This window comes from Neovison vison, chromosome 11, assembly GCF_020171115.1.
Source record: "Neovison vison isolate M4711 chromosome 11, ASM_NN_V1, whole genome shotgun sequence".
Classification (NCBI taxonomy): Eukaryota; Metazoa; Chordata; class Mammalia; order Carnivora; family Mustelidae; genus Neogale; species Neogale vison.
Window position 1 is genome coordinate 209,865,323 of NC_058101.1, and position 24,727 is coordinate 209,890,049.

The 24,727-nt window shown below is 42.9% G+C and overlaps 1 protein-coding gene across 1 annotated transcript in view; it reads right to left on the reverse strand.

The window, feature by feature from the left end:
• CSMD1 (CUB and Sushi multiple domains 1) overlaps nucleotides 1-24,727 on the reverse strand; it is a 732,674-nt gene that overhangs the window by 182,787 nt on the left and 525,160 nt on the right. The window contains exons 32-33 of the mRNA XM_044225749.1: nucleotides 20,011-20,115; nucleotides 268-386 (exon numbers count right to left, since the gene is read on the reverse strand). Coding sequence (XP_044081684.1) covers nucleotides 268-386; nucleotides 20,011-20,115 — 224 coding nt within the window. The remainder of the gene's footprint in view (nucleotides 1-267; nucleotides 387-20,010; nucleotides 20,116-24,727) is intronic.

Sequence of the window (24,727 nt, forward strand, 5' to 3'; positions counted from 1 at the left end):
CTATCAAATAAATAAATAAAATCTTTAAAAAAAAAAAACAAAACAAGATGCTCAACTTTGAAAGAGTGCATCCTCATTAGAAGCTATTTCCACATTACAATTAAGATTACCAGCATGCAGGGCTTAATGTGAGTACTTTGATTTACAAACGAAGTGGGAGAAACTAAATTAGCTCCCAGGAGAGCAGATCTCAGGCAATGGCTTCTGGAGCTGGCCAGGGACTCCTAGGTGTAACCTGTCTGGTCCCGACACTCCGAAGGACGGTACCTGCAGGGTGTAGCCAGGTTCGCACTGGAAGGAGAGGACGTCGTTCACCATGTACCGGTCTCCTATTTTGATGCCGTTGCTGGGAAGGGCTGGTTCTTGGCATGCGGCGAGACCCACAGCTGTAGAAATGCAGGGACAAAGCTTAGGAAGTATGTGATATAAACAACATTCTTATTTTTGGAAGAACAAAATGGCTTTTTTCCGTTGTTGCTCTCCTCCTAAAAAAATGAACAAAGACACTGAGCCTTTCTCTTGTTACTCTACCAAGAAGACTTCGGGCAACTTTACATCAGGTTTAGCTAATTCATCAATACATTTCATATTCAGTCTGCAGTGAATCAAGCTTTTCCTTAAATAATAAAATTTGCTACTTCCACGTTTCCTATTATACACTCCAATTCCAACACATACACATTTTAAAAGGTCCTTTAAAATTATGTTTCTTATAATATGCAAACCCCATGACAATCCTCTCTTGCTTTGTTTTTCAAGCATAGTTGGCCATCTTTATGAAAAAAACTTAAATGTGAATCTGGGAATTCTATCCTTTCAGAAAAACATAATATGAGAAGAAATATTTTGTATTCTCTCTCTCATTTAAAGACAACAAAACCCACAAACAGTATGTTCTTAGATAAACAGGACCACTCCTTATGGGTCCCAAGACTATCATCAGGCAGTTTTCTAGATGGAAATGCCTTCAGTTAGGACACTAACAATTTTTTTTAATGCATCACATAACAGTGGCATTCAGCCCAAAATATAGAAAAATTAACTCTAAGTGTTTAGTGCTGAAACCTCTCTAAAAACCCCATGGCACAGATAGACAAATTATGCAGCTCTGGTATTTTATAGAATAAAAAAATGCCTCTGAAATGGTGCTAAAGACGTGGGGATTGCAAATTACCCTTTTCATCCGTGTGGTAACGTCTTCTCTCATCCCTGGTTACACAGAACCGGGTTTTACAGGGTAAGAGATGGGGAAGCACATTAATTAGAGCAGCCCAGCTTAAAATGCTCCGTGTGACCTTGGGCTTCACCCCAGGTCTTGGTCACCACACTAAGGGGCGTGAACTGGTCAGGTGAGTTAGCTGACTGGGACTGGGACTCTGAGGGATGCGGCTGGGACGGGGAAGGTGGGTCGTCTGGTCGTTAATGGAGCTGGAGGCAAAAACTGGCGGGAAGCGGCTCTGCAGGGGTCAGTCCCAGTGCAGGGTGAGGACGCGCTGCTCCCCCGCGCACGGGACCGCATCCGCGCGAGCGGGCTCTGGCTCAGGCCCCCTCCTCTGAGCTAGCGCACAGCCCCTCGGCCCGTCCGATTTCACTGGAAGAGCACAGGGTCCGTGGTAGAATTCCCGAGACTTCCAAGGTGGGCGGCAGCCTGCACAGTCCGCATCCAAGCAGGGCTCCGCGCAGCTCCACCGGGTGCCCACGCGCCCAGCAGATGGTTCTGCACCGGAGCCCGAGCCCGGGCCGGCGGCTCTTGGGGGAACCAGACACGCTCACGACCGTATGTCATTAAACGAGATGCATGACATGGCTCCAGGCACCGCCACGCGCCGACAGCCACGGCTGCTTGGAGCCGATGTTAAGGAAAGGACGAAGTCGATCAAGTGGCAGGTGGAGTTCTGCAGGTAGGAGCGCACGCAGGAAGCCCCTCTGTCAGCGCCAGCAGACCAACGGTCCACCACCCGCCCTCACCTGCTCCCCTTCCCTGCTCTCCAAGGCCTGGCCCGAGAGCCTGACAAGACCCACACCTGTGGCCGTAGCTCAGAACGGCTGAATCAGAGTGATCTTGCCAACGCCATCCCACGGATTCTTGTGCAATAAAGTTGGAGAATCACCAGTTTGTCTCACTTTCCCCCCAAAGGTGAGATGAAGCAAAGAGAGAAGCATCTTCGTTTTTTCATCAAGGGTGTGATTCTTCATTCGAGAGCGCCATGCTACAGAATCTACATCAGAATGGACACCCCCGGTTCCTAAGCTCACTGGATAATTTCAATCCTTGGAACACATTGATTTGTATCTGGGATGAGCAGGTTTGAAGTGTATCATAGACTTTTTCTATTGGGACCGTTTCTTTCCTAAATGACTATTTATTTAAAAGTATAAAACACCATATGCATGAAGTGGCGATGTTTTTTTTTTTTTATTCCCAGCACAAAATTTGAAAATAATTGAGTCTTTATATTTATATGATAAAATTGCTAAAATGTGGAAAAATTCAACCCTTAGGATTTTATCTTGTTTTGTAGGCGTAATTCTAACGTATCTTTTTCTTAAGTCTAATGTATCTCTTTCTTAACTCTAGAATACATATTGCATTTAAATGTTACCCTTTCTCCTATCACAGTGTAGCAAGATCACCTGCCACCTGTCACTACATTTTTATCTGACCCTGAAAAAAATAGTTAAATTGCCTTTCGTATGAATTTAATTACAACCGGAAATACTAAAAAGCTAATTTGTGGTGATATCACATCATCATTCTGGTATACTTCAAGTACACACAGAGACCAAAGAATATCAGTAACCCCCAAATGTTAAAAAAAAAAACAACCTGATAACATATTTTGAAATTTAAAAAAATGCAACAAGTAATTCAAAACCATTCAAAACCATCCCTTTACAAATCAGATATAATAGACTTTTTTTTTTAATTTACTACATGGTGATGGATATGTCTGTATTATATGCTAATTTATTTTAATTTTCTCCTTCCTTAAATTCCATGTGTAAAGCCCATTCATCCTCTGGAAAAAAATAACTTGCATTTACCTGTACCTACAGGAATTATAATACATTTTCTGAATAAATTAAAAGCATACATAAAGTCATTTTAATCAGCGTTTAATCTGATGACTCAGGAAGCCATCATATGCAGACCCAGACACTTGTGTAGAGAGAAACAGCGGCCCCTCGCTCTTCAGTGTCACTAGGTATATGGGAGGAGCCACAGCACAAAGATATCTGGTGTCTCTAGGGACATTTTCTAGTAATAGCATCTACATATATTACGCAGAGATAAGTAAGTATGTGATCGGTATGACATTTATTGAGCTCTCCTGGACCGGAGCCCAAGTATGTTCCAGACAACACGTTTCTCTCCTAACCATGCAATGCCTCCAGCAATGCTGAGTCAAGTCACCTTGAAAATAGTCGATTTAGGCCACGAGTGGAAGATTTTTATTTTGGGGTTGAGAGAACCATGACTCTAGCAGAGGGGAGAGTTAAAGGTGTGGCAGGTTCAGATCCCCAAACCAGCTGGGTTTGAAGTTCTTCTCCAGACAGACGTATGCTAGCACCGCGGAGGCTCACCATCTCCTGTGATCTACAGAGTCCCGGTAGCACCCTTTAGAGAAAGGGCAACCAAGTGCATTACGTACCCAACACAGGAAGACCGGGAAGGAGACAGGGCAGCCCCAGAAATGCCGGGAATGATGTAGGGTAAGAAGTTCTACCTTAGAAGGTAGAACAATGAACTTTCTGACCGCCAGGGGACAGGAGGAGGTATATTGAAGAATTTTGATACAGAGAATGGGCAGACTATTTGCATTTAATCATTATGGTAATCAAAGCATGAGATAAGGAAGATAGGAGAAGAAAAAGGCAGGGAAGTGAACAGGAGCTGGAAGGATGGTCGGTTTAAGTCCATATGTGTGTCCATCACTTTTTAAAGCACCTAAAAAGAGAACAGTTTTAGAAGAATGTTGTTGGAGCAAAACTGATTTTTAATGTTAAATCATGGGTGGTCTATCACCTAAGTGACAGGTACAGTCGTAAAGCCAGTGAACTAAAAGACAGTGGTTTAGACACAAAATGAGACATGTTGGAAGACATACAAAAAAAAAGAAAGAAAGAACGAACTTCTCTAAAATCAAGCTGTGACACAAAACCATTTGGCAGAAAAATTCAAAATTAATTTTCTAAAAGGACAGACATCTGGTAGAGTATATTGTCATATTGTAAGCAGAAGTTTTTATAGAATAGATTTCTAATTTTTTCAAAGTATGGCATATTTACATTCTGCACTATAGATGACAATATAGCAAATGTTATGCAACTAGGTTTCTTTTTTTTTTCAATTTTTAAAAAATATTTTATTTATTGGGACGCCTGGGTGGCGCAGTTGGTTAAACAACTGCCTCCGGCTCAGGGCGTGATCCTGGAGTCCCGGGATCGAGTCCCACATCAGGCTCCCAGCTCCATGGGGAGTCTGCTTCTCCCTCTGACCTTCTCCTCGCTCATTCTCTCTCTCACTATCTCTCTCTCTCTCAAATAAAAAAATATATATATATTTTATTTATTTATTTATTTGACAGAGAGGGAGATCACAAGCAGGTAGAGAGGCAGACAGAGAAGGGGGGGGGATGTAGGCTCCCTGCTGAGCAGAGAGCCCGATGCGGGGCTCTATCCTAGGACCCTGAGATCATGACCTGAGCTGAAGGCAGAGGCTTAACCCACTGAGCCACCAGGTGTCCCCAGCTAGGTTTCTTTAAAAGGTGACTCATAAGCCCCTTGATTCCGAACCATGAGGTATCCTGATTAAACGTGATAATGAGACGGTTATTGTTGAGTGTTCTGAAGATTTAGATCTATTGTTCTAAACAAGTAATGAAAGAGGGATAAATATTTTATGTAAAAATTTGGACATTTTGACATGTATGGATTTATAAAGTTAGGATTAGATTTAGACGGTAGCTAAAAAAGTCTTTATTTCCCCACAAGTCTAGTCTGTGAAGGCAAAGAATATAAAACGAAGCCATTAAAAAGACAAGTAACCTAGTTTGACCAAACCCACAGCTTAATGGTTTTACCTGCCACTGAACGTCAAATGTGGATGTTATGAACCGGACTATAGCAAGTAGCCTCATCAGTTGTCCAGAAGGTATTATAGTCAGTATCCTAAATTCATTAGGTAAAATTCAGAGATGGTTTGTTTAAGTCTTGAGAAAGAGGGGCGCCTGGGTGGCTCAGTGGGTTAAGCCGCTGCCTTCGGCTCAGGTCATGATCCCAGGATCCTGGGATCGAGTCCCACGTCGGGCTCTCTGCTCAGCAGGGAGCCTGCTTCCTCCTCTTCTCCTTCTCTGCCTGCCTCTCTGCCTACTTGTGATCTCTCTCTGTCAAATAAATAAATAAAATCTTTAAAAAAAATAAATCTTGAGAAAGAAAATAATTTTGAAATCCATGACAGACATGCCATGTTGGGAGCAGAAACTGTGAGCCTGTGGAGGTACTGGTGACACAACTCTGAGCACTTCTTGTCAACTTAGCATGACTAGCGTAATGTAGGCTTTTCAAAGACCACACACACAAAAAAAACCATGTCATTCTAGCTGCACTGCTCAAAACAATAATTAAGATAAAAACTACAGAGAGAGGAAAGCAGAGCTGGATAGTGAGACCCCTGGAGCTGGGGTAGCTCACAAGGGCACAGAGGTCAAAGAACACGTGCAGATATATGAGGTTTATTAAATACATGGTGAGGTCATCATAAGCACTATAGGGACATATAGGCTATTCCTTACTTTTGAAAAGAAAAAACAAAGTGTTGAGCCCATTATTTTGTAACTAATTAATAATAACCATCCATTCACACAAAACTAGTAGATAAAAATCTTTCTTCCTGTGCAGACAGGTTTGGATACCTTAACACAGGGGTGTTGCTGAGTCTCTAAACCCATCAATCAAAACTTGCATTAAAGGTCAGACACTGTGTTGGAAAATAGGAGAATAAAGACATCCCAATTTCACTTAGAGAGACACCATGGGAGGTTGACAATCCATGAACGAAATGTCAGACCCCATGATCACACAGGCATAAACATAACAAGGTCAGCCTGTACACTCAGACTTCTAGATGACATTGTTTTAGGAGTCCATACATCTCCATGACAACAATATGTATAGAGAAACCTCCACAATTAATAACACAGCATCTGAAGTCAAGAAAAGAAACCACTTTTTAAATCATTTTGTGGGGGCGCTTGGGTGGCTCAGACTGTTTAAAGCGCCTGCTTTCGACGCAGGTCATGATTCCAGGGTCCTGGGATCGAGTCCATGACGGGCTCCTTGCTCAGTGGGGAGCCTGCTTCTCCGTCTACCTGCTGCTCCCCCTACTTGTACTCTGACAAATAAGTAAGAAAATCTTAAAAAAATAAATAAAATAAATCAGTGTCTAAGAATTCAGCATGTATGTGGAGCTAAAAATATTTTCTTTCATCTGTAAACTGTGGGCATGTTAAGTCCACATAATAAATGCTTTCTTTATTCTTCCCACTTAGTAGATCATAAGGAATCTTCAAAGCAAAAGGGATTGTGTGTCCAGTGTCAAGAGATGTCATAGCATAAATTTGGGGGAAATAGAATATTGTATCTCTCTTGGAAATTTGAAAGTATTATAGTATATAAAAGGCACAAAGAAATCCTACAGAGATGAATCCGCTTCAACATTATTTGAAGGATTTCCGAAATGTATTACAGGACCATTTTGGTCTGCATACTACCCATGGATAACACAGGACAGGAGGGTCCTGCAGAACACTCTGAGAAGCACTGATCTTGTCCAATATCCTCATTAATGGGGAGATACGCAATTGCTCCAAGTCCACAGGACCAGGAAATGGCCGGGCTATGGCCACTCTGCCTTCTGACTGTCAGTGAATTATGCATGCCACCGCCCCACAGCAGAGCCCTGTTAAAATTGTTCCTGGACCGTCACGTTGCTGTTTCCCTAATTAAAGTATAGGCTCCAGGAGAACGCAAAGTGGTTCCTTCTCTTTCATCAGTGCTATAGGCAGGATGCCTGTGTGTCCCTCCTTCCCCAAAAATGTGTATATTGAAGCTGTAATTCCCAAGGTGGTTTTTGGAGGTAAGGTCTTTGGGAAATCATTAGATTTACATAAATTTATGAGGTTGAGACCCTCATGATGGGATTAGTGTCCTTATGAGAAGGGAACGAGAGATCTCTCTCATCAAACACGTACACCAGGAAAGGCCACATGAGCACACACTGAGAAGGTGCTGTCTACAAGCCAGGAGGCAGACTGTCACCAGGAACCAAATATGCCAGCACCTGGATCTTGGGCCTCACACCTTCTAGAACAGTGAGAAGCAAATATCTGCTGCTTGAGCATCCAGAGCTAAGCCAGTGTGTGCATCACACACATCTAGCACATGGCCTGGAAGAAGCATAGATACTTATGTCGAATTGATAAATGGATAAAAGGATAGTAAATTATGGCAAAATGACCACAATTAATCGCTAAAAATATTTTGGCTGCTAAATAACGTGTTCTCTTATTTCCTATTAATAAAGGACAAATGTTGTGAAACAGATTGCCCTTCACCTGTCTTTCACACAAGTAAGATCGAGCAGGTTAACTCTTCCTCATGACGTATCGCTAAACCTCCTCTCACTGGTGTAAAAAGAGAACCATCCTGTCCTCTATAGGACCTCAGTAATTTGCATACGCCTGAAATGTTACCCTTTCCTTCATGGTGAGAACAATCACTGAAGCCATGACTGTATCAGGCTTCTTTGCCAGAGCGGTATTTACTACAAATTAAAGAAAATTTTCCCACTTCAAAATGTACCAGACACACATACCTCAGAAAACTTAGAACATTAAATGTAGTTGAAATTTTTAAATGTCAAACCTTACACTTGAACTTAACCTCAATTACACAAACATAATGTAATGGTATGTGCATTTATTAGCGTTTCCAGGATTTCTGAATAAAAGGTCAATTATGTGTTTAAAATTATAACAATGACAATAATTTCTTAAAGTATCTTGGATTGTTTAATTTATATATCAGATAGACTAATGGTAATACTCATCAAATAAAACAGGCATTTGTACATGTAACTCTATGTATACATATGCATATGTAACACATGTATTTATGCTCATATGTTTTTGCTTTTCTTTAAAAAAAGCAAATATAAAATATTCAGATTTAATTGAAATTCTTAAGATTTAATAGGCCAAATCATCACAGTAGATTCCTGACTGAATCAAGGAACTTTACAAAAAATATGTTTTTAGTAAAATATACTGATAATTTTAGTATCTTTTTCTTGGTTTGATGTTTTATAACATGATTTAGCAAACAATTTCCCTTGAGCCAAACCTGGTCATGCTCATTTCTTTCTGTACTGACCCCTTTCTTTAGTCCTTAAGCTGAATATATTTTCTCTGGCCCTTTACAAAAATATACTGCTAAACCATGTTTAATAGTATTCTATCATATCCTTAAGGTATAACACTAAACACTTTCATAAAGATATTTGATCATTGTAAACATAAATTTGTGGTATTTATTATTATAGAGACTTGAGGAAACATTACAGACTAATATGAACATTCTTACATAATAAAATGTCTGTAATGCCAGAAGTCTGCAAATAAACCATATTCATATAATGACAAATGTGATATAATTTAATACATAGGATTTTACTTTAGCATGGTTTCAAAAATTCAAATCTAAGTGTATCTTTGAAAACAAAACAAAATAAAACAAAACAAAAACTACAACTGTGTACAAACATTCAGACCAAACATACTATTTGTTAGCTGACTAAGAAATTGGTAGCACAATAATAAAGTAAAGGAACATATTTTAAAAAATATTCTCTGCTCTTTGAATGATGTGGGTTGATTTAACTAGTCCTTGAACTGTGTAACTCTTACTAAAAAAAAAAAAGGTATCAAGTCTAGGAGTGATGTCATAAGATGGCAAAATAGGAAACCGTAGACCTTCCTTCCCTGATGGAGATAAAAACTTAACAAAAATACAGACAAATTGTCCTTGTAAGAAATATAGAAACCAATTAAAAGTTTCCTGAACCCTAGGGAATCAAAACCAGCTGCACTGAAGTTGGTTGGAAAATTCATGGCCAGAGATTCTCTCCACAACACAGTAGGCCCTACTCCTGATTTCTCCCTGTGAAGGGAGAGAGAACAGTGGGACATATATCCAATGTTCTGACTTTTTAGAGAGCTGTCCAAGGGACTGGTCTCTCTCTTGTATGAATACAAGGGTTGTTAGGAAAAGATGCAAGGTTGGTGACTCAGAACAAAGGTAGTAAATGTGGTCTGACCCATACTGGAATCTATAATATGATGGATAGGACCAAAAGGGGGGCTCAACTACAAAGAGTCCATAGCAGCAGGCAGATCTAAGGGGGTGTTCCTCATTAGCAACTGGGAAACCTCTCCTGATGCATGCACAAGCCCAGAGAGGTTTTAATCTCAGAAAAGGCTTGAGCATTCTATAGAATCTCCAGTTGGGCCAACTGGTGAAAGTCTCCCCTCTGTAAAACCAAACTTTAGAGACTGGGAGAGGTGGCTGATGCTTAAAAAGCCATTGTTGCAAAAGAAGGTGAAACAGCATACAAAGAAATAGCGGGAAATGGCCCAACCAAAGGGTCAAATTAAATCTTTAGAAACCTACCCTAAGGAAATGCAAATATGAATTACCATAGAATTCAAAATTACTCTCATTGGACTGCTCAATGAATTATAGGAGAACAGATAAACCACTCACCTCAATCAAGAAAAGGATACATGAACAAAGAAAAAACATCAACAAAGAGACCATAAAGAAGGACCAAACGGAAATTTTAAACTAAAGAATCCAATAACTGAATTGACCAACCCTTTAGAGAAGACCAACATTAGATTTAATCCAGCAGAAGAAAGAAACAGCAACCTTGAAGAAAATCAGTCATTTGAAATTATCAAGTCAGTGGAGAATAAAAGGCAAAAAAAAAATGGATAAAGCTTAAGGGAATTGCAGAAGACCAACCAGCAGAACAATATATGCTTTATGGGTATCCTAGAGGAAGAAAAAAAGAGAAAGGAAGGCAGAGGGTCTATTTGAAGAAATAGTGGCTGAAAACTGCCCAAAACTGAGGAAAGAAATAGACATACCAATTAAAGAAGCTCAAAGAAGTCCAGGATAAATCTAAAGAAACCTATAATCTAAAGGTACACCATAATTAAACCATCACAGATAAAAATGCAAAAAGAAAACATTTTTTTCTCTTGAAAATGGCAATAGAAAAAAAAAGTAATGTTCGATGAACCTCTTATCAGACTACCAGTGGACTTCTCATCAGAAATCTTGTTGGTTAAATGAAATCAGATGATATAGAAAACCATGCAAAATTTTAAAACTCTCTGATAAAAGGAAATATGTAAAAACTATAGAATCCTGGAGTATTGCTATCTAGTTAAATAAATTACTTTTAAATCTGTTTAAAAATTTTAAAACAAAAACATAGAAAGTAATTTTAAATTTATGTTAATGGATATGAAATATAAAAGGGAAATTTGTGTCATCAATAAAGAAGGCAAGAAGAACAAACATAAAGGAATAGAATTTTTATATGTGATGGAAGTTACTATTAGTTGAAAATACATTATTTAAGAAGTTTTATGTAATTTCAATGGTATATTCAAAGGAAGTGTCTTTATAATACACACAAATTGAAATGAGAAATGATAACATATCATTGCAAAAATATCAGCAAAACACAAAAGTCAACAAGAAAGGAAAAGAAGGGAACAAAAGCTATAAGACTTTTCAAAAAGAAATGAATAAAATAGCAAAGGCAAGCCATTCCTAATCAGTGATTACTCTAAATGTAAATGAATTAACTAAAACAATTAAAAGACATAGTTTGGCAAAATGATAAAAAGTAAACAAGATCCAATTATATGCTGTCTACAAGACACTCACTTTAGATCTCAGAACATGCGTAAGCTAAAAGTGAAAGGATGAGAAGATATCCCATAAAAATGGGAAACTGAAGAGATCTAAGTGGCCACACTTACAAGAGACAAGATAGATTTTGAGATAAAAATTGCATAAGAGACAAAGATAGGCATTATATAATGAGAAAATGATCAATTCACCAAGAAGATAGAATAATTATTATATAGTAATAATTATTTTAATATATATTATATAAAATATATATTATATATATCTATATATATAACATTAGGATTCCCAAATGTTTGAAGCAAGCATTGACAGAATGGAAGGAAGAAACAGACACAGCAAAATAATACTGAAAGCTTTAAATACCCCATTTTAACTTAGGGATAAAACCACCAGGCAGATGATCAGCAAGGAAGGAGAAGACCTGAACAACACAAAAGACCAAGTAGGCCTCACAGATATTTACAGAATATTCCACCCAAAAAGTCAAAATTCAAATTCATCTGAAGTGTGTAAGAAACATTTTCAAAGGTAAGGCAAATGTTCTGTTGCAAAATAAATCCTAACCATATTAAAAAAGACTGAAATCATAAAAAATCTTCTCTGACCATAATTGAATGAAACTGGAAATCAAAAGCAGAGGGAAAACATAAATTTCCACAAATTTGTGGAAATTAATCAAAATCTTAAATTCAATAAGACAAAGGCCAAATAACAAGAGAATATAAAAAATATCTGGATGCATGAAAACAAAAATGTGACAGACCAACAACTTCTGTGATGCAGTAAAAGTAGGACTAAGAGGGAAATTTATAGCAGTTAATGGTTACTTTAAAAAAGAAGGAAGATCTTGAATAAACAGTCTTAGTCTACACCTCAAGGAACTAGAAAAAGAGAGCAAACTGAGCTATATGTTCAAGCACCCTCACTTTCGGGTGTATATCCAAAGTATTTCAAAGAAAAACTCAAAGAAATATTTGTGCACTCACTTACAGCATCATTCACAATATCTAGAAAGTGAAAATAACCAAACTGTCCACCGACAGGAGAAAGTGTAGTGTATACATAAAATGAAGTATCATTTAGCCTTAACAAAAGGAAAGCATGTCACAGGCTGAAATATGGATGGAACCTTGAAGACAATAAGCCAGTCACAAAACAACAAATAATGTATGATGCTGCTATGTCTAAAACAGACCGAATCACAGAAACAGAAAATAGAAATGGGGTTGCCAGGGCTGGAGGGAGGGGAGAAGGGGAATTAGTGTTTATCGTATAAGATCTGGTAGATGACAAAGTCCTAGAGATCTGTTGCACAATAATGCGAATCTGTTTAACACTACTGAACCACACATTTAAAAATGGTGAAGATTGTCAGTCTAAGGGTATGTGTTTTTTACCACAATAAAAAATAAGCAGGGGTGGGGATAAGTATGTCAGGTCTAGACTGAGATACACAACATGGTATGGACAACGCCCTCTAACTTGTAGCTTACCCTCCCGTAGCACGGGCTACACTGCATTTCAATCCCCTTGTCTGCAACCCTCTCCTTCTTTGGGAAGACTGTGTATCTCCAAGAACCAGCAGGGCCTCACTCAATAGAATTTTTAACAAACCACATGCGTCAAGTGTATCTGTAGAAAATACAAAACCTTTCATAACTATGTAAAGATAAAAAAAATTGTTCACACAGAAGAGTGAATTATATAATTTTCGTTTCAAATAGACTATCAAAAACCAGATATGGCCACCGATCTATCCCTTTTCTCTTTAAGTTTCTTCTCTTTCCCTAACTGGACATGATCACTTCATAATTAAGTCACATGAAAACAAACAAGTGAGCCAACGCAATTTATTAAGTCCTATACAGAGACTAAAGAAAGGAGGTGTGGAGAAGAGTAATATTTCCCGGGATCCCAAAGAACTAACAGTCTAATTGGGTTTAAAGGCCATAAAGACCAATAATACAAAGAAAAAAGCATTGTAACTGAAGCATGTGGATAATCGATGCTGACAAAAGGCAGAGGTCAGAGGGATGAACACGGGTTGACCCGGTGTGGGCAGCAGGCTGAGCGGCTCCGGAAGGACAGGGGGGATTCAGAAAGGCAGAGAGAAGCGAGGGAGAGGTCGTGGGGGAGGAGAAGTGCGGAAACACTCCTGGAAAAATGATAATTTACACAACATTTCTGTTGGGCTGTAACTGGCCGAATGAAAGGGCTTGAGGGACAACGGTGGGTGATAAAACCAGCTGACGCATTAGGCAGAGATGCCTAGATAAGGAGTGAGGAAATGTCGAGCCACTGAAGGGCTTTGGGCAGGGGTGAAGTTTTGAGCAAAGAGACAGTGGGCGTAACCCTGAGCAGGACGGCACTGGGCTGGAAAGGAACAGAAACGGGAGGACCGGTGGGAAGTGACCAATGTGAAGAATGAGAGGAATATCAAGATTGAGGGAAATGCATGTTAACCGGAAAACGCATCAGCGACCTGAGGAGGAGGGGCCGTAAGGCTTCCTTGGTGACTGTGTATCTGGTCTGAAGTCACGCATGACTGCACAGAGGAACCTGACGGAAGCCCGCTCAGAAAGGAAGTTGTGCTTCATTTTTATTTATTAAACAGGACATCAAGAGTAGACCAGTCTGGTGAAGAGGTAGAGGGGATCTCATAGTTTGGGGAGTGAGAAACAGCCTCATGTCATTTCCCCTTCCAAAACTGCTTCTTTCTCTGACATTCAGAACTTTTCTCCCTTCAGTCACTTACATGACTGAAGTCCACTCTCCTGTGTCCAGAGCTTTGACGCAAAATGTGATAGGACGGGCTTCTCATGAATGCCATTAGCCACGGGCTGCCTAAGCCCCTCTGCCGCTAGTCATTACTTATTCAAATTCCATGATCTTTCTTCCTCAGTTACTCAACATGGAAAACTTGCAAGACTGGCAATAGAACAGAGAACTCTTTTAAGTTTTTACATCCAAGGGATGAGTTTAATAATGTAACATCCTGAGTTTTAAGCTTTGAGTAAGAAGACCCTAAATCCAAATCAATGATTAAAAAACAGAATACTCATAGTTTTCAAGAGGCCACAAGGTTTCAACAAAGCAATGTACGTTTGTAGGTGGGACTCTGTTGAAATATCTGTTCCGTAAGGACGAGAAGTCTAGATTGACCCATTGCGTGGCAGCATGCTCGCTTGATATCTGATAACTGCTTCCCATATGATGGTCCGAGAGTTGGACTCAGAAACCCACTGTGGCTCAACCGATTTACTTTTCCGTAGCGCTCACAGACTCGCTCCAACAGGACGGGCCTGGAGGACAGTGCTCACACTCCAACAGGCCCCGCCGGGACTGGCTCCTGTAACTGCGCCGCTGCTCCTTCAGCGTTCTTCTGTGGCTGACTCCTGCCCGTTCTCCCATCTTTCCCTCAAGAAAGATTCTCCGTCTAGAGCAGCACGGAACTCATCTTACGCGTCAGAACTCGGTTTATTTTCCCCGAGGTGCTTAGCACAGTCTGTAAGCAGCGCGGACTCTCCGGTTTTCTGGTGCAGGACGCCCACCACTAGAATGCAAATTCTACCTGAGCAGAGACCGTGGCTGCTCGCCTCCTCACGACGCTGTCTGCGATGCCTGGAGGACAGAGCAGAGGATCTAAGAGATGCTGGAATAATTCATGATGGATGCTGGGATGCCCACTGTCTACTTTAGGAGGAACATGATTGTGGGGGAGAGGGGCAGTTATCCCCTAGAGATGAAATTAAGGCAAATCTGCGTGTTCCGTGAAAGCCACTCCGAATGGAGAACCATCAAACCTAAAAGTAATCTCAAATGAGTCACGGGGGCAGATGCACCAAATGACAACTGTTAATTTGAAACCGGGTTCCTTTCCGTGTGGGCAACTGTCTTAGTCATGAGCGGCAGGAGTGGCAGCCTCGTTGATTTAGTGACTGCTGAGTCTCTCAGGCAGCCACCAGCAGGCCCGCTGAACAATGCATGTCATGCCAAGACGCACGTCTTAGAGATGCATGGGAACCAGGCGATGCTCCCGATGTAGCTGCAGGATAAGCCCTCCGTCCTAGCTGTCCACCCCGCCGCTGCGCAGGTGTCATGCCTGAGATTCCAAAGACTACAGGGAAACTTGCTTTCAATCACTGATGTGTCAACGGAAGAACCATGAGATTAAGTCATGTCTGTTGCGCCTTCACTTAAATGTAATACTCGTAAAAATGCTCACGTATCACAGGGGGGAAGAACGCGTTCATTTGTTATCCATTTTGTGAGTGTTACATTCAACTCCAAATAAAGCTTGAATTCTCCTGTCACCAAACCAAGTTATGGTAATGTTGCATGCCTGAAATAATCTCCTAAGACAGATTTCAATTTTTGGGGGGGAGGGGGTGGGAGGGTCTCTGGAATTCTCTGTGATGTAAAATAAAAGCCAGGATTTATAACACAGTTGACCCTTGAACGACATGGGTTTGAACTGGGCGGGTCTACTTACATGAAGATTTATTTATTTATTTATTTATTTAGGATTTTATTTATTTATTTGATAGACAGAGACCACCAGTAGGCAGGGAGGCAGGCAGAGAGAGAGAGAGAGAGATGGAAGCAGGCTCCCTGCTGAGCAGAGAGCCAGATACGGGGCTCGATCCCAGGACCCTGAGATCATGACGTGAGCCGAAGGCAGATGCTTAACCAACTGAGCCACCCAGGGGCCCCGAAAGGAGATATTAAATGGGAATATTAAAATAACTATGAGAAATATGTTAAAAAATCTAGGAGACAGGAGGCATGCATGAAGAGATGGAGTGATGATTGCAGAGAGACAATAAGGATAGAAAAAGTCAAGTGAAAATTTTAGTCGGGGAGTTCCCACAAGATCAGGGATGAAGAATGCTTCTAACGGGCTCCTTGGTAGATGTGACACAACTCAGAAGGACTTAGTGAACCTGAAGAAGGTTAAGAGCAATCACACAGGGGCGCCTGGGTGGCTCAGTGGGTTAAAGCCTCTGCCTTCAGCTCAGGTCATGATCCCAGGGTCCTGGGATCGAGCCCCGCGTCGGGCTCTCTGCGCAGCGGGGAGCCTGCTTCCTCCTCTCTCTCTGCCTGCCTCTCTGCCTACTTGTGATCTCTGTCAAATAAATAAGTAAAATCTACAAAAAAGAAAAAAAAAGGAGCAATCACACAAGCCCAGGACACAAGGAGAAAAGAGTGAATAAAGCAGAAGCGAGCGCAAGAAGCGTGAAAGAATGTGCGAGAGCCTGACGCACGTGTAACAGAGCACCGGCAGAAGCTGAAAGAGGTGGCTGACGGCAATGTTTGGGATGACAATGTGGCTGAGACTTGTTCGTGACCAACAGAAGATGTCAGAGCATAGATCAAGTACGTCAAGAACTTCAGAGCACACTGACACTCTGCCCTAGACACATCGTAATCAACGTGATGAAAACTGCACATAAAAGATAAAATGTTGCGGCGAGCCGGAGAGAAAGAACACACGCGTGTCCACAGATGCAGGAAGGAGGAAGTTACTTCTCACCGTCAACTAAGAGATGAGAAGACAAGGGAACGACATCTAACACTGAAAACAAAGAAACTTTCAACCCAGACTTCTGTGCTTGGAAAGTATCTTTCAAAAATGAAGGTGAAATAATGACTAAAAAAAAAAAAAAAAAAAAGGCAAAAGCTGGGAGAATTCATAGTGAGTAGACCCGCACTACAAGAAAGATGAAGGAGAGTCCTTGGATAGAAACTTGGGTTGACCCAGAGACATAACGAGCTCCAGAGATGCTGAAAGCAAAGGTAAACATGAGATATTTATTTTTCTTATTTTCTATTTACTCTAAAAGATCACTGTTGTAGTAAAGTAGTAGAAATGTAAAAACCAAAAGTAGTAAAAATATTTTGTGGGCTTTATAGCTTGTAAAAATAAAATGTAAGGCAGTGAATAACATAACGGCAGGAAAGCAGATATTAGAAATACACCCTTGTAAGTCTCTTTTACATGAAAGGGTATAATATCACTTGAAGGTAAGCGGTGCTAAAATAATAAAGATGTATCTTTTAAACTCCAGGCAGATCATTACATTTTTAAAGTTTTATCTAATCAGCCCATACTGGAGATAAATTGAAGCAATAAAAATATTCAGTTAAACCAAAAGCTGGCAGGAAAAGAGGGGAGAATCAACAAAACAGAAGGAAAACAAAGAGAAGGGTTCCAATATGGAATATGGCTTCGATCTGACCACCTCTTCTGCCAGCAAACCCCACTGAAATCAATAAACCCTGGTTACTGACATATTGATACACATTGTGTACACACACACACACACACACACGCACGCAGAAGAGATATTCCTATATATAAAACATCCTCGGCTCTTCCGTGTTGAGTTCAAGGACAGCTGCCGCCATATTGTTCCTTAGGAGCGAGTTCATATGCTACATACCCTTAGCACAGATTTCCTTATTTCCGGGATCCACCAGTATCATTATTGTCTATAAATACCTTTAAAGTTTCATGACATGTATTTATTTTTTTTGTTTTGGTAGTTTTTCTGAAGAAAAGAGCCCAGAGGTAGGGTGACTCGTGTGTCCTACTGTGGAACTAGGTCAACATTCCCATCCAGGTCAGAGGGACGGCCGACCTGGCGAACGCAGGAAGCACTCAATGATGCTGATCATTCGAGTGTTACTCAGATCACGCGAGAGAACCCAGGTCATACATACGGGATCAGGCCTTCTTGGAATCACTTTTGCGACTGGAAAAATTTGATAATTCATCCCTTCAAATAATAATGTTTGTTTTCTGTTTGGGACGTTCCCATCAGTGCCCATCTGGAACGACGGGTTGTGATAATTACCCGGGCCTCGTGCTTACTCCAAAGCCCTCATTCAGAAGCAGATGTGGACCAGCCACGGTAGCTCTGGTTTTAGGGAAAGACAAACTGATTCAGAAGCTCCTCTCCCTTCCTTGGGTCATCGACCTGCTCCTGGCCCTTGGGGTCATCACTTGTAGAACAGAGCAGTGCGTGCTGCCTTTCTGACGGGACTGTTGGGATCCTCACAGAGGGTTCAGTCAAGGGCCTTTGTGACGAAGTGTCTCACGTTCCGTGGGTCACGAGCAGTGGGACTACAGGCCATGTCCTTCCTTCTTTAAGTGCTGGGTATCCCTCAAACCAGGGCTTTTGGAGGACAAGTGAACAAGTAGCTGTAACATGTTCGTAGCAGGACCCCCACAGAGTGTGTGTTTTTGTCGTTTTACTTATAATTTCATGAATATCAATTTTAGTGACAAACCTGAATTTAGACGCTTGGAGATTGACTGTACATATTTGAAGTAGATGGAAATATGTCAACGGATTAAAAATATGCAACAGTCTTTTGGCAGCTTAATGCAACAGTCCTTATACTGTTTGAGGTTGGCCTCAATGAGATTAATTCTATAAAGCCTTAAAATGACAGATATTTTCAACTCAGGCCCAAGGAATCAGAAGGAAATGAGTGCCTATAAATAATACAGGAAGTTGGGAGGACACAAATGACATGGGGGGGGGGGTGGTCAGAATGGTGTTAGCACCAGAAAACAGTCCCTCAGAACAAAGGTTAGCAAATGAAAATGTGGCATTATGTCTGAGCAGCGAAAAAATGAATACGGTAAGTATTTGAGCAAGGCCTTGGATATTTAAGGAAGATGGATTTGGTGGGAAAAATCTCGGTCTTTCTTTTTTAATGAAGTATACTGGTTAGGAATAAAGTGGAAAGTAGATAATTATATTGTTGCCGCTGTAATTATACATAATAACAACTGAGAATGAATTATTTTACGAGCACCTCTTTTTATAAGAAGTGAGTGAAAAGCCCAAATCCATGAGATGAGTTTGAGAGAAAGACAGAAGAGCATTCCTGAGTTCTAACGTTGCTAAAAATATTAGTGAATTTATTAACACTATCATAAATAAGGCTGATAGCTTCCTATCTACAGATGTTCACAAAATGTATCAAAGTAGCAGATTTTTCCCCAGACATTTCCTACATAAATAACATCCACACCATCATTTTACACTGTCACCAAAGTCGTCCTATTCAAATAAATTGGAATAAACTTGCATACAAATGCCTGTAATAAGTAGGGGAATTTAACTGAAATGGGAAACAGCCCCGTGGTTTGTGTCTGGTTCAGAATATTTATCATCAGCTGGAAATCTGGTCTTTCAAAAACATGCACGCATTTACATCTCAGCAAACTGTTCAAAAACATGCACGCATTTACATCTCAGCAAACTGTTTATCTCAATTCAAAAGATCACTTATTAAAACTTATCCATGTATTTGCTTATTTGCAACTGCTTATTAAAGATGATGAATATCAACATTAAGCATTTTCAGTGCTTGAAAACATGTCCTAAAATAAACCTGACTCTCATTGGAAATTCTTATTTCATTTTTACAAGGTTTACCTGCATCATCAAACGCCAAAGAAGAGTTGCGAATTTGACCTTTGTCAACCCATTTATCAGACTCTTGATTCATCTGCACATTCATTTTTAAAAGGTTAGCATCTCCCTCGCAATACCTTCTTCCAATTAAAATGAATAATACACAAAGTGGCAGGCTCGGTGGTGGCTCCGTGCTGGGCCTCTGCTAACAGCCTTGGAGGCTACAAGTGGAAAGGCCTTATGACCATAATTTGTTGGAAATTATTATTTTCTACGTTTCGGGATATTAATATGAACATCTGCTATCACTCACAAAAGAAATCAGGAATCACACAGTGTCGCTTTGTGCTTTTCAACAATTACTCCAGATACTAACATCTGCATGTCCTCATTCCTTTGCTTTTTACAATATATATTGCATTGAGAGAGATTTTAAACGATGCACGTTCATGCAACTTGTAGTTTTGGAACAACACTATTTTCCTACGTAGTAAGGGCGTGGACTTCCATTTTGCTCAGAAAAGCGCTCGGTAAAACAAGGGAAGTGGGATGCAGAAAGAGTTGACCTTACTTTTGTACTCCAGGTGAAAGCCCGCAGCTGCCACACTGATATCAGACTGGAAATGCAGGTAGAGTCGGTTGGAGGTACTGTTCAGAAGGGCTGGGACCGTGGTTCCTGCAGGAGACATGGGGTAGGACAGTCATTGGACAAATGCATTCACTTTTCCATCTAGACTACAGATGTGGTGTCTGCTTCAGTTTGTAAATCCCTATGGCCTGGTGGCTACCCGTGCAATCTGCGTACGGGCTCTAATCCTGCGGCACTTTGAGCCTTTCTCTTGTTCTCATACCATCAAGGGGCACATGTTCTCTGTTCTCCTCAAGCTGACATGACATCTATCGTCTGAGTGCACTAACTCACCAATTCTCGTATTTCCCCATGCACTGGCTTTTTACATTGCATTCTTCTTCTTTTTTTTAAGATTATATTTATTTATTTGGGAGAGAGAAAGTGCGTGCACCAGCATGGCGGGGAGAGCAGAGCGAGAGGGAGAAGCAGACTCCCCGCTGAGCAAGGATCCTGATGCAGGGCTCCCTCCAGGGTCCTCTGATCAAGACCTGAACCTACGGCAGACGCTTAACCACCCCAGCCACCCTGGTGCCCCCCACACTGCATTCCTTTAACAACACAATCATTTTGGTTTTTTTCTTATTTTGGCTTGAACTAAGAAGGGACAAAACTTAAATAAGCATGTCTTATGGAGGCCCGGGGGTGGGGGGAGGAGAGAGGGGGACAGTTAGCCTAGGGGACTGATCCAATATATTATTGAGAAAATGCTGCTTTTGACTACGTTTTGTCTCTTCTCTCCTTGTGTGCGCCATGCTAAATGATGTTCCCATTGAGATAGGCACAGGATTCCAACTAAGCACGTGTGAAAAGGAAAAGGCAGGTTTATGACAAATCACGTCTTTACTTAAAAGCTTCTGCTTGTGTTGTGATGACCGACAGACAGGTCAGTAGGAGATGTACAGACGTGCAGGACAAGAGCAACAAAGACACTGCGATCCTGGAGGGGCTGAGCAGAAGGAGAATGTCCATCAATAGGAATTTTAAAGTATTCTGGTGGGAGGCATTCCATAGGGAAACGATAAGCCGCTTTAAATTCCGTGTTCTACGAGGGCACATGCTTGCCGCCTGCGCGGCCTGGCTCTCTAAACGCATCCTCAGCACGGAGGAGAGTCGCGGAAACGCCTGCCGGGTCGAACTCACCGTGGTGTGAGCCAATGACTAGACCAAGCTACACTGAAAATGACCCTACTGTGTCAAGAAAGAAACACTATTTCAAATCATAGAATAAGGAGATAAGCTCATAATTGTTCAAGACAGATGAACATTGTCAAAGAGGGACGCTCCTCCATCATCCTTCCCTCTCCAGGGTCCCGGTGTCCTCCACCAGCTCGAAGTCAACGGCTCCAGGTGGAGAGTCCAGTGGGCCTCACGTCCCTGGGTGTCCAAAGGACATTTGAAGATGGCGTGTGCCAAGCCTCTTAATCCAAGCCTGCAAATGTGCCAGCCTCCTGCGCCCCTCACGCCAGTCAGCAGCACCCTCAGCTCCTCCCTCTCCCATCCGAGCTTCGCTTCTCTCTGTGACCCCGTGCTCCTCTGCAACCTGCCCACGGACCCCACCTCGCCCGCCCCTCCGCCCCTTCACCGCCATCACCCCAGTGCCCTCCACCTGCACCCGTGGGCTTGAGGAGTGCAGCCCTCTCTCGGCCTGTCTTCTGAACCCACTGTTGTCCTCAGAGAGTTCATTCTCTGTTCAGGAGTTAGAAGAAAGGATTTAAAAAAAAAATGAACTTATGATTATTTCATACTAAAATTCTCATGGATTCATGATGATCTTAGAATTTAGCCTAAAGACCTTAGATTTAGCCTAAAGACCTTGCATGATCTAACCACTGCCTGTATTTCTAGCTGCTTTTTCACAGTTGATTTTTCTGTTCGAGGTGTCCTTATAATTGTAGCCTGTTTCTCTTCAACCCATTTTACCTTTTTAATTTTAACATTCCATTATAATTAACATACAGTGTTACATTAGTTTCAGGTGCATGATAGGACTCAACACTTGTACGCATTACTCAGTGCTTGTCCCGACAAGTGCACTCTTTTTCTTTTTTTTCTTAAGATTTTATTTATTTGACAGAGAGAGATCACAAGCAGGCAGAGAGAGAGGAGGAAGCAGGCTCCCCGCCGAGCAGAGAGCCCGATGTGGGACTCGATCCCAGGACCCTGAGATCATGACCTGAGCCGAAGGCAGAGGCTTAACCCACGGAGCCACCCGGGCGCCCCGACAAGTGCACTCCTAATCCCCAACACCTACTTCCCCAGCCCACACCGCCCCCCGTGATGACGACTGGTGTGTTCTCTACATTGAAGAGTCTGCTTTTTGTCTCTCTTTTTAAATTTGTTCATCTGTTTTGTTTCTTAGAATGCGCGCACCAGGGAAATCCTTCTCGGACGGACACTCAGCCGCGCGCTCGCTAGCTCCCCCGTGCGGCTGCCAACGGCGAGACGCCACTCTGCGTCCCGGCGGTGACGTCCCCATCCAGTCACCGGTCCGAGGCCCACAGGCTGCTTCCGTGTCCGGCTGCTGTGAATCCCCGCCGCAAGCGCGGGCCGGCGAGGATGCAGGAAAGGGGAACGGACCCTCTTACACTGTTGGTGGAAATCCAAACCGGCACAACCATTCTGGGAAACAGGATGGAGTTTCCCCAAAAATCAAAAATTGAGCTAACATGATGCAATAGTCATTCCTTCCTCGTCCTCCTCCTTCAACAACCTCCCTCCCTTCTCACACCAACTCACTTGCTCGTGCAGGAAACACGTCTTCATCAGCTTGATACACCCATAAGCCTCCTACCAGACACCCGTGTCTTCCTGGCTACACACCAGGCCGAGCCTCCCCTGGTCAGCACAGAGCCCCAGAGCCCGGTGCGTCGTTCAGCAGCTGACGACAAGACACAGAGAGACCCACCCGTGAACCACGGAGCTGTGGAAGCGTTGCTCTGGGGCCCGCAGCTCCATCGCTCTCAGCTCCCGCCGGGGCTGCTGGGATGCGCATCCGTGGGCCTCCCACACCCTCGCCCGCCTTCTCCTCGTTGCGCACACAAACCAGCTCGTCACAAATGAAGACTGCTGGTAAACTTCACTTCTAGGCATGGACGAAAGACACATGTTTCACTGACGTTTTTAAACTCTTTTAAGTGCTCTGAGGGCTCATCCGCAGGCCGGGGAAATTCAATCCCCTCCCTGCTCAGAGTAAACGGCCCCAAACACTTGGGGCTTCCGCTCTTCACATCCCATCGGCTCATTCCCCGAGCTCACAGGGGCCCTCGGTTTCCAGCAGCTCCAAGGTGCAGAGCCCGCCTTCAGCACACTGCTCTCGGCCTCCGTCAGCGTGTCGGACCCGCACGCCCCGGACCCGCCACCTCCCTGCAGCCCGTGAGCGATCCCACCATAACGTGAGTCCCCAGAGGGCTTGCAGGCCTGCGGAGCTCCTCACCCTCCTCTGGCCGTGCGCTGTCTGCACCCTGAGCCTTGCCATCCTCTCTGCTTTCGGGAGCTGCGGGTCTGGAAGTCCAGAGCCAGGAGAGGCTTGGACCCAGGTATGACAACTGCTGCCTTTAGAGCATACCAAGTGCAAAACCAGGCTGTCTCCTGGCTCGAGGTCAGGAAGCACGCCGGTGCGGGGAGACAGAAACAACATGCCAGTGAGATATCCTGTCGTAAGTGCAGATGAGTGTGTTGCCTCCATTCTGCAAGTGCATTCTGGACTTTCTGTCGAACTCGGCTTCGCACTGAGCGTCCTTCCCTGCATTTACCAGGGGTCACACTCAGATCGAGGATGTGCCTGGGCATCTCTGGCCCGTCAGAATCCAAACCGTTCCGTACTGGAAGGAGGAGAGTGAGAAACGGGAAGAATACGAAACACTGTGTGCACTGCTCTGCCTGTGCGCAGGCAGGCTCACAACTATGTATGCGGGTAATTTCCTCTGGAAGTTGGAGTCCCTGACAGATGTGGGGTCTGTGTCCTAAACGCCCTCCTGGCTGTCCGGACGGGCCGCTCTGAGAGGTGCTGCCTTTTCCGGCCTGACGCGTGAGAGCACGACTCACTGTACGAGCACGTCGCCGTGTGTCGCGTGTCGCGTGGCGGATACTTAGAAGAGATTGGAAGGTTTGACTCAGGTGCTGCCTGACCTCAGTCTGAGACAGAGAGAGGCAGACACATAAGTTGTTTTTCAACCTTAGCCCATCCCGGCTGGTTAGCGCAAACCTAGAGAGACTCGTGTTGAAACTACCCAGTAACGGAGAGTCCGGATCGCGGGTGCTGCAAACAGGGGGACCCTATCATACGGTCTCAGTCCCCTGTGGAACGTGAGGTCTAGCAGGGAGGGCCAGAGCGGAGGGGAGGAAACCTGAAGGGGAAGACACCAGAGAGGAGACGAGCCATGGGAGATTCTGGATCCTGGGAAACAAACCGAGGGTCGTAGAAGTGCGGGGGTGAGGGACAGGAGACGTGGGTATTGAGGAAGACACGTGTGCTGGTGAGCCCTGGGCGCTGCACGCAGCTGCGGAGTCGGGGACACCACATGGAAAGCCAGTGACACCGCCTACACAGGGGTAAATCAACATAATCTTAAAAAGGAGGGGTAGCCTGGCCTGCTCCCCAAAACAGAAGTAATTATTCTGAGAAACACTGTCCTCACCCCATAGAGGGCACACCCAG